At 47.4% G+C, this 12,506-nt stretch overlaps 1 protein-coding gene across 1 annotated transcript in view; it reads right to left on the bottom strand.

The window, feature by feature from the left end:
* LOC137521186 (coagulation factor XIII B chain-like) overlaps positions 1-12,506 on the bottom strand; it is a 555,357-nt gene that overhangs the window by 225,142 nt on the left and 317,709 nt on the right. Inside the window, exon 7 of the mRNA XM_068240116.1 lies at positions 7,410-7,613. Coding sequence (XP_068096217.1) covers positions 7,410-7,613 — 204 coding nt within the window. The remainder of the gene's footprint in view (positions 1-7,409; positions 7,614-12,506) is intronic.

Raw genomic sequence — 12,506 nt, forward strand, 5'->3', positions numbered from 1 at the left:
ACTTAAGATAAAATAATCAAGTAGTAAAAATATTAAGTAGTCACAGGCCTCCATAATATAATTAAGTAGCCACTAGCCAGGTGCCTTACAATGAACAAAATAAATAGCCAGGTGCCTCAAAATAAAATAATTTAGTAGCCAAATGGGCCCTGTATACATAAAGTAAGTAGCCATGTTCCCCAGAAAACAGAATTGAGTAGCCATGTGCCAATTAGTGTTGGGCGAACAGTGTTCGCCACTGTTCGGGTTCTGCAGAACATCACCCTGTTCGGGTGATGTTCGAGTTCGGCCGAACACCTGACGGTGCTCGGCCAAACCGTTCGGCCATATGGCCGAACTAAGAGCGCATGGCCGAACGTTCCCCGAACGTTCGGCTAGCGCTGTGATTGGCCGAACGGGTCACGTGGTTCGGACCCGAACGCGCTCTGATTGGCCGAACTGTCACGTGGTTCGGGTAAATAAATACCCGAACCACGTCATATCTCCGCCATTTGTCTGTGGGTTTAGCTTTGGGTAGGCAGGCAGGGTAGTTCGCGCTCCAGCCACGCTAGCCAGGGTCCCCCCCAGTCATTGTGTGTCGCTGCTGGGAATAGTAGTACACCGCTCGCTCAGCATTCTGTTTACTGCCACTCTGTGTACCTCGCTCAGCCACACTATATAGCATTCTGTTTACTGCCACTCTGTGTCTGCTGGGAATAGTAGTACACCGCTTGCACAGCCACACTATATAGCATTCTGTTTACTGCCACTCTGTGTACCTCGCTCAGCCACACTATATAGCATTCTGTTTACTGCCACTCTGTGTCTGCTGGGAATAGTGGTACACCGCTCGCTCAGCCACACTATATAGCATTCTGTTCACTGTTCTGTGTCTGCTTGGAATAGTGGTACACCGCTCGTTCAGCCACACTATATAGCATTCTGTGTACTGTTCTGTGTCTGCTGGGAACAGTAGTACACCGCTCGTTCAGCCACACTATATAGCATTCTGTGTACTGTTCTGTGTCTGCTGGGAACAGTAGTACACCGCTCGCTCAGCCACACTATATAGCATTCTGTTCACTGTTCTGTGTCTGCTGGGAATAGTGGTACACCGCTCGCTCAGCCACACTATATAGCATTCTGTTCACTGTTCTGTGTCTGCTGGGAATAGTGGTACACCGCTCGCTCAGCCACACTATATAGCATTCTGTTTACTGTTCTGTGTCTGCTGGGAATAGTGGTACACCGCTCGCTCATCCACACTATATAGCATTCTGTTCACTGTTCTGTGTCTGCTGGGAATAGTGGTACACCGCTCGCTCAGCCACACTATATAGCATTCTGTTCACTGTTCTGTGTCTGCTGGGAATAGTGGTACACCGCTCGCTCAGCCACACTATATAGCATTCTGTTTACTGCCACTCTGTGTACCTCGCTCAGCCACACTATATAGCATTGCGTACTCTGCCAGTCAGTGTGTATATTGCTGGGATCAGTAATACTCCACTCACCGTCAACCACTATATGAGCTCAACATGAGTTCCCCAGAGACCTCCGCTGTGAGCAGCACTCCCAACAACAGCAACAGCCAACGCCCCACGCAAGCTATAACATCCACCCCAGCAGCCAGTGGTCAGCAGCAGCCCTCCCTGGAGGAGAACGTTGTGTCCATCAGTCCGTCGCCAGAGCGATTAATGAGGGCTGCCATTGAGGAGATGATGGGGCCTGATGTGGAGGAGGAGGTCTGGCTCAGGCCAGCATCCCAAGTTAATGTTGAGGACGATGAGGGGTCTGTGTCTGGGGATGTTGGGGTGGCAGAGGTGGTGGGTGGGTCAGACTCAGGAGAAGAGTTGTATGATGAGGATGATGATCGGGACCATCTGTATGTGCCTCAGAGTCCGACCCCGGAAAACATGTTGTATCGTGTGTTTAGGTACTAAAATCTGCGTTCCCTCCCAGTAGTGTTGGGCGAACAGTGTTTGCCACTGTTCGGGTTCTGCAGAACATCACCCTGTTCGGGGTGACTATATAGCAGACTATATAGCATTGTGTTTAATGCCACTCTGTGTACACGGCTCAGCCACACTATATAGCATTGTGTTTACTTCCACTCTGTGTCTGCTGGGAACAGTAGTACACCGCTCACCCGCCACTGTATAGCATTGTGCTCTGTGTCACTGCTGACAATAGTGGTACACCGCTCACCCACCACTGTATAGCATTTCTGTACTGCCACTGTACTGCTGCCAGTCAGCGTGTACTTTAAGGATAAGTGAAATGAGGAAGAAATCCGGTGAAAGAGGGAGGGGCAAGGGAAGAGGTGTTTCCCCTGACGGTTCACGTACAGGCCACAGGGGAGCACCCAAGAAAACCCACTCAATACTGCCCATGTTGTCCAGGACAACAACCCTCACAGATCCAAAAGAACAGGACCAGATAATTACTTGGATGACCTCTCAAGCGTCCAGCAGTGGGTTAAGCAGCACCAGCACATCACGCACGAGGTCCGAGTCCTCAGCCAGTTAAAGTCTGGGCTTTCTTTGAAGACTGCACTGAGGATGTTACCATGGCGATTTGCAAGGTGTGCAAGACCCGCCTGAGCAGGGGGAAAAGTATTAACAACCTCTCCACCACCAGCATGAGCCGCCACATTCTATCCAAACATCCCACTCTGTGGGCAAACGCGGCAGGACAGGGTACCACCAGCAACACTGCCTCCCTTGGGTTCACCAGACTCACCACCAGACCCGCCTCAGCAGCAGCAGTAGCCCAGCCATTGCGTGGTTCACAACATTCACAAACATCAGACGATGCTGACACTGTCACTTTCCGGACTAGTGCTCTTGAGGTCTCCCAGTGTTCATCAAACACAACAACCAACAGCCCTTCGGTGTGCAGCGCTACGGTTGAGTTGTCTGTTTCTGAGATGTTTGAGCACAAGAGGAAATTGCCAGCAAATGACCCCCGGGCCGTGGCAGTAACAGCCAGCCAGCATAGCCAAGCTTCTGGCCTGCGAAATGCTGCCATATCGAGTGGTGGAGACAAACAGCTTCAAGGGCATGATGTCAGTGGCCATCCCACGTTACGTGGTTCCCAGCCGCTACCACTTTGCGCGCTCTGCAGTGCCTGAGTTGCATGAGCACGTGGTCAGCTAAATAACCCGAAGCTTGAAGAATGCCGTTGCCTGCAAGGTTCACCTCACCACTGACACCTGGACGAGTGCGTTCGGCCAGGGTCGATACATCTCCCTTACCGCGCACTGGGTGAACCTTGTGGAGCCTGGCAGCGATTCCTCACCTGCTACGGCGCGGGTGTTGCCCACGCCGCAAACAGCTGGATAACAACAGCAGCACCTACCTCTCTGACTCCTTCTCCTCCAACGCATCTCAAAGCTGTACCTCATCCGGAAATGCTAACCCAGCACCAGCAGCAGTAGGATCGTGGAAGCAGTGCAGCACAGCTGTTGGCATGCGTCAGCAAGCGTTGCTGAAGCTGATCTGCCTTGGGGATAAGCAGCACACAGGGGAGGAAATTTGGAGGGGAATAAAGGAACAGACGGATTTGTGGCTGGCACCGCTGGACCTGAAACCGGGCATGAAGCTAGACACCTGGCACGAACTGGCAATGTACGCAATAGAGGTGCTGGCTTGCCCGGCAGCCAGCGTTATGTCGGAACGCTGTTTCAGTGCTGCCGGAGGCATCATCACAGATCGGCGTATCCGCCTCTCCACAGAAAATGCAGACCGTCTGACTCAAATTAAAATGAATCAATCCTGGATTGGAAACGACTACGCAACACTCCTGGACCCCAACCAAGTAACATGACCGATGAACATCTGGGATGGTTTAGCGTTTCCGGTCCCTGTTTATTGAACCTCTCATCTGTATTACATTTATGACTGCATGGCGGCAAAAAGCATTGCTGCTATATCCGCACGCTTTTTGTCCTCATGCAAGGCCTGGGTTGTTGTGTCTCACAAAGCGTGGCCTTCTCCTCCTGCGCCTCCTCCTGTTCCATCACGTGTGCTGCTGCTGCTGCTGCTGCTGGGTTAGCGTTGCCGCGTGGTCCCTGTTTATTGAACCTCTTATCTTTATTACATTTATGACTACATGGCGGTACAAAGCATGCTATCCGCACGCTTTTTGTCCTCATGCAAGGCCTGGGTTGTTGTGTCTCACAAAGCGTGGCCTTCTCCTCCTGCGCCTCCTCCTGTTCCATCACGTGTGCTGCTGCTGGGTTAGCGTTGCCGCGTGGTCCCTGTTTATTGAACCACTTATCTTTATTACATTTATGACTGCATGGTGGTACAAAGCATGCTATCCGCACGCTTCTTGTCCTCATGCAAGGCCTGGGTTGTTGTGTCTCAAAGCGTGGCCTTCTCCTCCTGCGCCACCCTCCTCCTGTTCCATCACGTGTGCTGCTGCTGGGTTAGCATTACCGGTCCCTTTTCCTGGAACCTCTTATATGTATTACATTTATGACTGCATGCCGACAAAAAGCATGTTACCTGTGCAAAGAAAACAGACATTTCCCGCATTTAAAAGACAGTTTTCCCTTTGAAACTTTAAAATCGATTTTCTCAAAAACTATAAGCTCTTTTTGCTAAATTTTTTTTTCCTCTTGTACCCACTCCCAAGGTGCACATACCCTGTAAATTTGGGGTATGTAGCATATAAGGAGGCTTTACAAAGCACAAAAGTTCGGGTCCCCATTGACTTCCATTATGTTCGGAGTTCGGGTCGAACACCCGAACATCGCGGCCATGTTCGGCCTGTTCGGCCCGAACCCGAACATCTAGATGTTCGCCCAACACTAGTGCCAATATACAGTGGCTTGCAAAAATATTCGGCCCCCTTGAAGTTTTCCACATTTTGTCACATTACTGCCACAAACATGAATCAATTTTATTGGAATTCCATGTGAAAGACCAATACAAAGTGCTGAAGTGGAATGAAATTCATACATGATTCCAAAACATTTTTTACAAATCAATAACTGCAAAGTGGGGTGTGCTTAAAGAGAACCTGTACTGTGTAAAATTATTTAAAATAAACACATGAGGTAACTTCAAATGAACATTACATAGTTACCTTGCCATCAGTTCCTCTCAGAAGCTCACCATTTTCTTCTTACAGTGATCCATTCCAGTTCTGGCAACATTTTGTCAGAACTGAAATATATCAGTTGCTGTCAGTTATATATCAGTTGCTGTCAGTTACAGCTGAGAAGAGAACTGATGTGTCCTTGTTTCCCTGTGGCTCAAGTGGGCGATGTTACAGTTTAACTGTGTGCTGACCAGGAAGCTGTTATGGGGTAATGGCTATTTTCAAAATGGAGGACAGAGAATTCCATTGATCACAGTGGACAAACAGGACGCAGGAGAGGAAAAATAGATTGAAGAGTAGACTACACAGGAGGTAAGTATGACTTCTGTATGTTTATTTTGACTTTTAATTTTTTTGCATTTACATTTGCAAGTTTTTACAATCTTTTTGTAGCCTAATCCTGGTTTAAATTTCTCAGTAACTTAATCCCTGACCTGTCTGGTGTGTTCTTTGGACTTCATGGTGTTTTTGCTCCCAATATTATCTTAGACAACCTCTGAGGTCGTCACAGAGCAGCTGTATTTGTACTGACATTAGATTATACACAGGTGCACTCTATTTAGCCATTAGCACTCATCAGGCAATGTCTATGGGCAACTGACTGCACTCAGACCAAAGGGGGCTGAATAATTACGCACACCCCACATTGCAGTTATTGATTTGTAAAAAATGTTTGGAATCATGTATGATTTTCGTTCCACTTCTTACGTGTACACCACTTTGTATTGGTCTTTCATGTGGAATTCCAATAAAATTGATTCATGTTTGTGGCAGTAATGTGACAAAATGTGGAAAACTCCAAGGGGGCCGAATACTTTTGCAAGCCACTGTACAGCATATCAGTATTAGGTAGCCAGCTATAAGTGTCCCCTGCATAGGTAGTTAGATATAGGTGTCCCCAGTATAGATAGCCAGGTAGGTGTCCCCAGTTTAGGTAGCCAGGTCTACAGGTATCCCCAATTTAGTTAGCCAGGTCTATAGGTGTCCTCAGTATAGGTAGCCAGGTCAATAGGTGTCCCCAGTTTAGTTAGCCACATCTATAGGTATCCCCAGTTTACATAGACAGATGTATAGGTGTCCCCAGTTTAGGAAGCCAGGTCTATAGGTGGCCCCAGTGTACAGGTAGCCAGGTCTATAGGTGTCCCCAGTTTAGTTAGCCAGGTCTATAGGTGCCACCAGTTTAGTTAGGTCTATGGGTGTCCTCAGTTTAGCCAGGTCTATAGGTGTTCCCAGACAGTTTAGCCAGGTCTATAGGTTTCCCTAGACTAGGTAGCCTGGAAGGAGGAGTAGCGGCGGGCACAGAGCAGCGGGGAGGGGGGGGGCGTCCCCCCCTCACCTGGGGGCCCCCTTTTTGCCACTCCTACCTCCAAGCTAGAATGTGCAGCGGCAGCGAGCGGGAAACAACTTTCAACTTACTACTTCCTGCATAATCCCGCTCTGCCTGCTGCTGCTCTGGTCTAGTCTTCTGTGCTGTCCAATCACGCTCTCACAGAAAGCACAGTAAGAGCGTGATTGGACAGCAGAGAAGACCAGGCCACAGCAGCGGCAGGCAGAGCGGGATCATGTAGGAAGTAGTACGTTGTAGCTTGGAGGGGAGGGGGGGAGACTGCCCCCCCCCCCCGCTGCTCTGTGCCTGCCGCTGCTCCTCCTTCCTGCACTGTGCCCCCTCCTGCAGTGCTCGGGGCCCCCGGGGGCCACTAAAAAGGAGGCCTACCAGGCAGAATCCTGAGCTCCCGCAGGCCCTGTCCGACGCTGTTTGTGGGCTCCACTCCATTGACTTCAATTAGCCTAACGCTTTTGGAATCACTGTTATTCCACAGCATGGCTAAAAGCGCTCTAGAGGGCTATCCCTTATAAAGATTTACCCACCTTCTGTAAGTTCAGGAAGTTAGAGAATTTCTATCAGTTAGAAATACAGCACTTTGATACGAATGTAATGAGATTTCAGCCCTTTTCCACTCTATCTACTCAAAAGCTAAAATGTTTTTGATTTTTTTTTTCTCCCCAGGAGTTGGACTTGAAACACTCACAACTTGTGACAGAATTGTCTGGTAACTGTTTGGAATAAGGTTACACAGGTACATTTAATAGTCCATTCCAGACTGTACGCTGCATTCTGGAAACAGTAAAGTATGTATGTAATCATGTATTTTAGAAGGTATACATTTAATATAGTGCATTTATTTGTGTTGTTTTATTAATTTTTGTAACTAAAAATATTTTATTCATTTTGGTACTCCATGGATTCCTCAGCCCTATTATGGACATACCTAAGAGCAGTTATTACATTTATCTTTATAGAACAGAACAAATATAATTACCAAGTTTTGAGCATTTTGGTAGCAGCATCACACCATCTATGCACTGCATTCTTATCAGGTTTGTTGTAGAAGATGGCTCATAGTAGCCTGGTTTACAGCTGAATGTTATGTGGTCAAGATGTTCACTGTACAATTTTTTGTCTCCCTTATATGCCAGCTGAATGTTGTTTTTTTCCATGGCCATATATGTGATTGTGCATGGCTCTGCAAAAAAAGTAAAGGATACAATTATTTTAAATAAACCTTCTGTACATGTTTGTCATTATGGCTTATCATATAATACATTAGTTGACGGTTACATTTTGAATCAAGGTGAATAATGGCAGCTGAAATTATACTTTGAATTTACTGTGTGATATGGACTACATGAAACTATCCGATAAAACGGTCCTTTGAAAAAACTGCACCTGAAATGAAGCCAGTTGTTTTCTTCAAGTTTTTTCATGGCTGAAAAACACTGATTCTAAAGGCCCATACATGCTCAACCAAACTCCATGATTGTCATCTGAACACAATCAAGCAGGTGTATGCATGGCAAACGACTAGATGAGCAACTGATAGGAGGCAGATTATCCAATCCATCTGGCGAATCAACTCACACGACTGTTGGGCTGATATAGTGCCATGTGTGTACAAAGTCGATTGAATTATGTACTTTTTTTTATGTGGCCATGTTGTGCCGTCCGTTGTTTGGCATTTATATACGCAGTATTTAAAAGAGATGGATGTTCAGTATGTTGGTGTGGGAAAAATAAGTCATGTAAACGTTTTTTCGTTGTGACTGTCATGTTGTGGTGTTGGTCATGCACCCCACCATGGTGGATAGACCTTACACTCGTTTTGGGTCTAATAAAACTGTCTAACTGTGCTTGAAGAGAGTGCTTCATTTATCATCACTACGCTGGCCTCATAACCAAACTAAGGATTTGTACAGCTTAATACCACAAAGGACGGACAATTTTCACTTGAGTATTCTTTCCGATTTATAAATCCCTTTTTATTTTATGACTGCTGGCTATTACCCGTTCACTTTGGTAATTATATCATTTTTGTATACTAATTTTGTAACACACTATTTTTACTAAATAAATGATTCAAATTATTTAAAAGGCTTTCTACCTGTTTGAGTATATCATGGAATGGATCTAGCCTCTGTGGAGCTGTTACCATATAGAAGTTGTGGTGTACACATATTCTAACACGTTTTCTTGCAGGCTAGAATAGCTCTGAGAAGTTTTTACTGCCTTAAAGTGAACCCGAGGTGAAAGTGATTTAGAAGCTGCTATATTTCCTTCCTTTTAAAGAATACCAGTTCCCCTGTCATCCTGCTGATCTATTTGGCTGTAGTAGTGAATTACACCAGAAACCAGCATGCAGCTAATCTTGTCAGTTCTGACAATATTGTCAGAAACACCTGATCTGCTGCATGCTTGTTCAGGGGCTATAGCTGAAAGTATTAGAGGCAGAGGATCAGCAGGACAGCCAGGCAACTGGCATTGCTTGAAAGGAAATAAATATGTCAGCCGCCATATCACGCTTACCTCAGGTTCACTTTAAAGGTAGGTGGTGGCAGACTACCGTTTTATTGCAGATAACGATTGTATGTGTGTGAAGTCACTGTTTATCCCAATCTCTCTGGTCCTACTGAAAACTCGGTTGCAGATTGAGCCATTGTGCCTGATCATGGATTCATCCTGTGTGGCAATAGCTGTGTCTCATATCTATTAAGCCATTTCGTGGCATCTTGAGACACCGTTGTATCGTCCTTGGGGACATCTGGCTGTGGAGAGGTGGGCTGATTTGTACTAAGGGCCCATCTGGCTACTGTGGAGGCGGATATACTGGGGAGGGGGATTATACACAGGTCAATCACTTTTTCCCGGTTTATGAGTGGGTCTGCTTATATGCGAGTATATATGGTACAGGGGCGTCGCTAGCGTCATATATCAGTGGCACGTGCCACGGATAGGGATTTGGGGTGCCCCTAATTAGAGCTCTGGGGTGCCCAACGGGAGTGCCCCGAATGTATTTACTTTGCGCGGCCGCTGTTTACACAAGACGGCGGCCGCCATGTTGTGGGCGGTGCTCGCCGCCAGAATCATCAGCGGCACTGCTGGTCCTCTTGTCCATCCGCCCCCTGCCCAATCAGGAGCACCACGCAGGGGGCGCGAGATTGAATGAATTGGCAGGGGACTGGAGAGAGTGTGAGTAGCTCCGCCCCCTGCACGTGTAGTACCTCGGAGTTGAATTGCCCGCCCGGTGCCGCTGACCCTCTGCATGCCACCAAGTGGGACTGACAGGTCTGAGGAGCGACTGAGAGGCCTCTGCTGCAGAGCCAAGTGAGGAGGAGAAGAACAGTCAGAGCCAGCCTGGAGGTCGGACTCGGGACACAGACAGGATGCAGCCGCAGCAGCTCGTTAACCCCGTGCAGACTGCAGACTCCAGACCAGGGAGGAGGTAGTTATACTGTTTACTCTGCCAGGCTTGTTGTGTGTGTGTGTGTGTGTGTGTGTGTGTGTGTGTGTGTGTGTGTGTGTGTGTGTGTGTGTAGTGCGTTGTGCGTCTGTGTGTGTGGAGTGCGTCTGTGTGTGTGTGGAGTGCGTCTGTGTGTGTGTGTGTGGAGTGCGTCTGTGTGTGTGTGTGTGTGTGTGTGTGTGTGTGTGTGTGTGTGTGTGTGTGTGTGTGTGTGTGTGGAGTGCGTCTGTGTGTGTGTGGAGTGCGTCTGTGTGTGTGGAGTGTGTCTGTGTGTGTGTGGAGTGCGTCTGTGTGTGTGTGGAGTGCGTCTGTGTGTGTGTGTGTGTGGAGTGCATCTGTGTGTGTGTGTGTGGAGCGCGTCTGTGTGTGTGTGTGGAGTGCGTCTGTGTGTGTGGAGTGCGTCTGTGTGTGTGTGGAGTGCGTCTGTGTGTGTGGAGTGCGTCTGTGTGTGTGGAGTGCGTCTGTGTGTGTGGAGTGCGTCTGTGTGTGTGGAGTGCGTGTCTGTGTGTGTGGAGTGCGTGTCTGTGTGTGTGTGTGGAGTGCGTCTGTGTGTGTGGAGTGCGTGTCTGTGCGTGTGTGGAGTGCGTCTGTGTGTGTGGAGTGCGTCTGTGTGTGGAGTGCGTGTCTGTCTGTGTGTGTGGAGTGCGTCTGTGTGTGTGGAGTGTGTCTGTGTGTCTGTCTGTCTGTGCCCCATTGCATATATACATGCCCCATCCTCTGTGCCCCATTGTGAGTGTGTTTGTCACATTGTGTGTGTGTGTGTGTGTGTGTGTGTGTGGGTGGGTGTGGGTGTGTGTGTGTGTGTGTGTGCGTGTCTGCCTGTGCCCCATTCGCTATGCCCCATTTTGTGTGTATCTGTGCCCCATTGTGTATACATGTGTGTGTGTGTGTGTGTGTGTGTGTGTGTGTGTGTGTGTGTGTGTGTGTGTGTGTGTGTGTTTCATCCTCTATTCCTTATTGTGTGTGTGTGTGTGTTCCCCATTGTGTGTGTCTGTGCCTGAGCCCCATCCTCCATGCCCTATTACAGTATAGGCTGTTACTATGTGCCTGTACTTATAGTAAACTAGCTGCAGTGTGTGCTGGTCTCTGCTACCTCCAGTGTGTAAATTATAAGTTGTTGTTCTGGGCCTGTACTGATAGTAAACTAGCTGCAGTGTGTGCTGATCTCTGCTGCCTCCAGTATGTACAGTATAAGCTGTTGCTCTGGGCCTGTACTGATAGTAAACTAGCTGCAGTGTGTGCTGATCTCTGCTCTCTCCAGTATGTACAGTATAAGCTGTTACTCTGGGCCTGTACTGATAGTAAACTAGCTGCAGTGTGTGCTGATCTCTGCTGCCTCCAGTATGTACAGTATAAGCTGTTGCTCTAGGCTTGTACTGATAGTAAGCTAGCTGCAGTGTGTACTGATCTCTGCTCTCTCCAGTATGTACCGGATAAGCTGTTGCTCTGGGCCTGTACTGATAGTAAACTAACTGCTGTGTGTGCTCATCCCTGCCACCTCCAGTATGTACAGTATAAGCTGTAAAGCCTGGTACACAAATACAATTTTGAGTAGCCAATTTTACTACTTCTAGGTATTATGAGATCTCGGCTTTGTTCATAGTCTGTTTGCCCTCATACTACACGGGGGTGTTCAAGCTGGTCAGTGATTGACCAGTCAAAATTGAATGTGTGTATGCATCTTTACTCTATACCTTTACTCTATACCTGATAATAACTATTTAAAGGATAGGGGGCTCCATCCAACATTGGTGGGCAGGCCCTTTATTGTTCGGTTACACCGCTGTTAAGTTCATGTAATTTGGTCCCACCCATGGTCACGCCCACTCACTGCATGGCCACTCCCATTTTTGCCGCGGCGCACTGTGCGCGCCGCAGGTTCAACCTCACCGGTGCCCATAGGTGCCCCTGATCTCTTAGGATCCTAGCAACTGCCCTGATATGGTATGTTAAAGTCAAAGGCTTCCAACATCGCCATTGGTGGATCTTTGGTAAGACAGATAAGACTGGATAACCCCTTTCCTTTTAAGGAAACTGCAATAAGATATTTAGGGATCATGTTGCCTAAGGATCTGTCTATGGTTTTAACTTTATTTTCCACCTTTACTCAGTTCTATTAAAAGAGACTGGGAGAGATGGTCTAGGATTCATTTTCCATGGTTTGGTAGTGTGGATATACTTAAGATGAATGTGTTACCAAGATTGTTGTTTCGTATGTTCATTCTGCCAATTCATTTACCCCTGTCATGTTTTTAAATCTCTAAAAACAATGTTTGTTCGATTCATCTAGCATAATAAGACTTCTAGAGTAGCATATAATATTATAATTAAAGGAGAAAGCAGGTTTGGGGCTTTCTGATCCTAAATCATACTTATCAAGCTTGCGCACTAGAGGAAAATGGAATATCCACAATCACCGACAGGAGGCATCTAAACGATTTTATTGAGCAAACACAAGACATAAGTAAAAGGCTGACAGGTTTCGGACAACGATATCCTTACTCATAGCCCCTTACTCATGGGGCTATGAGTAAGAATATTGTTGTCCGAAACATGTCAGCCTTTTACTTCTGTCTCATGGTTGCTCAATAAAATCATTTGGATGCCACCCTTCAGAGAGTG

The sequence above is a fragment of the Hyperolius riggenbachi genome, chromosome 6 (assembly GCF_040937935.1).
Source record: "Hyperolius riggenbachi isolate aHypRig1 chromosome 6, aHypRig1.pri, whole genome shotgun sequence".
In the NCBI taxonomy this organism is placed as follows: Eukaryota; Metazoa; Chordata; class Amphibia; order Anura; family Hyperoliidae; genus Hyperolius; species Hyperolius riggenbachi.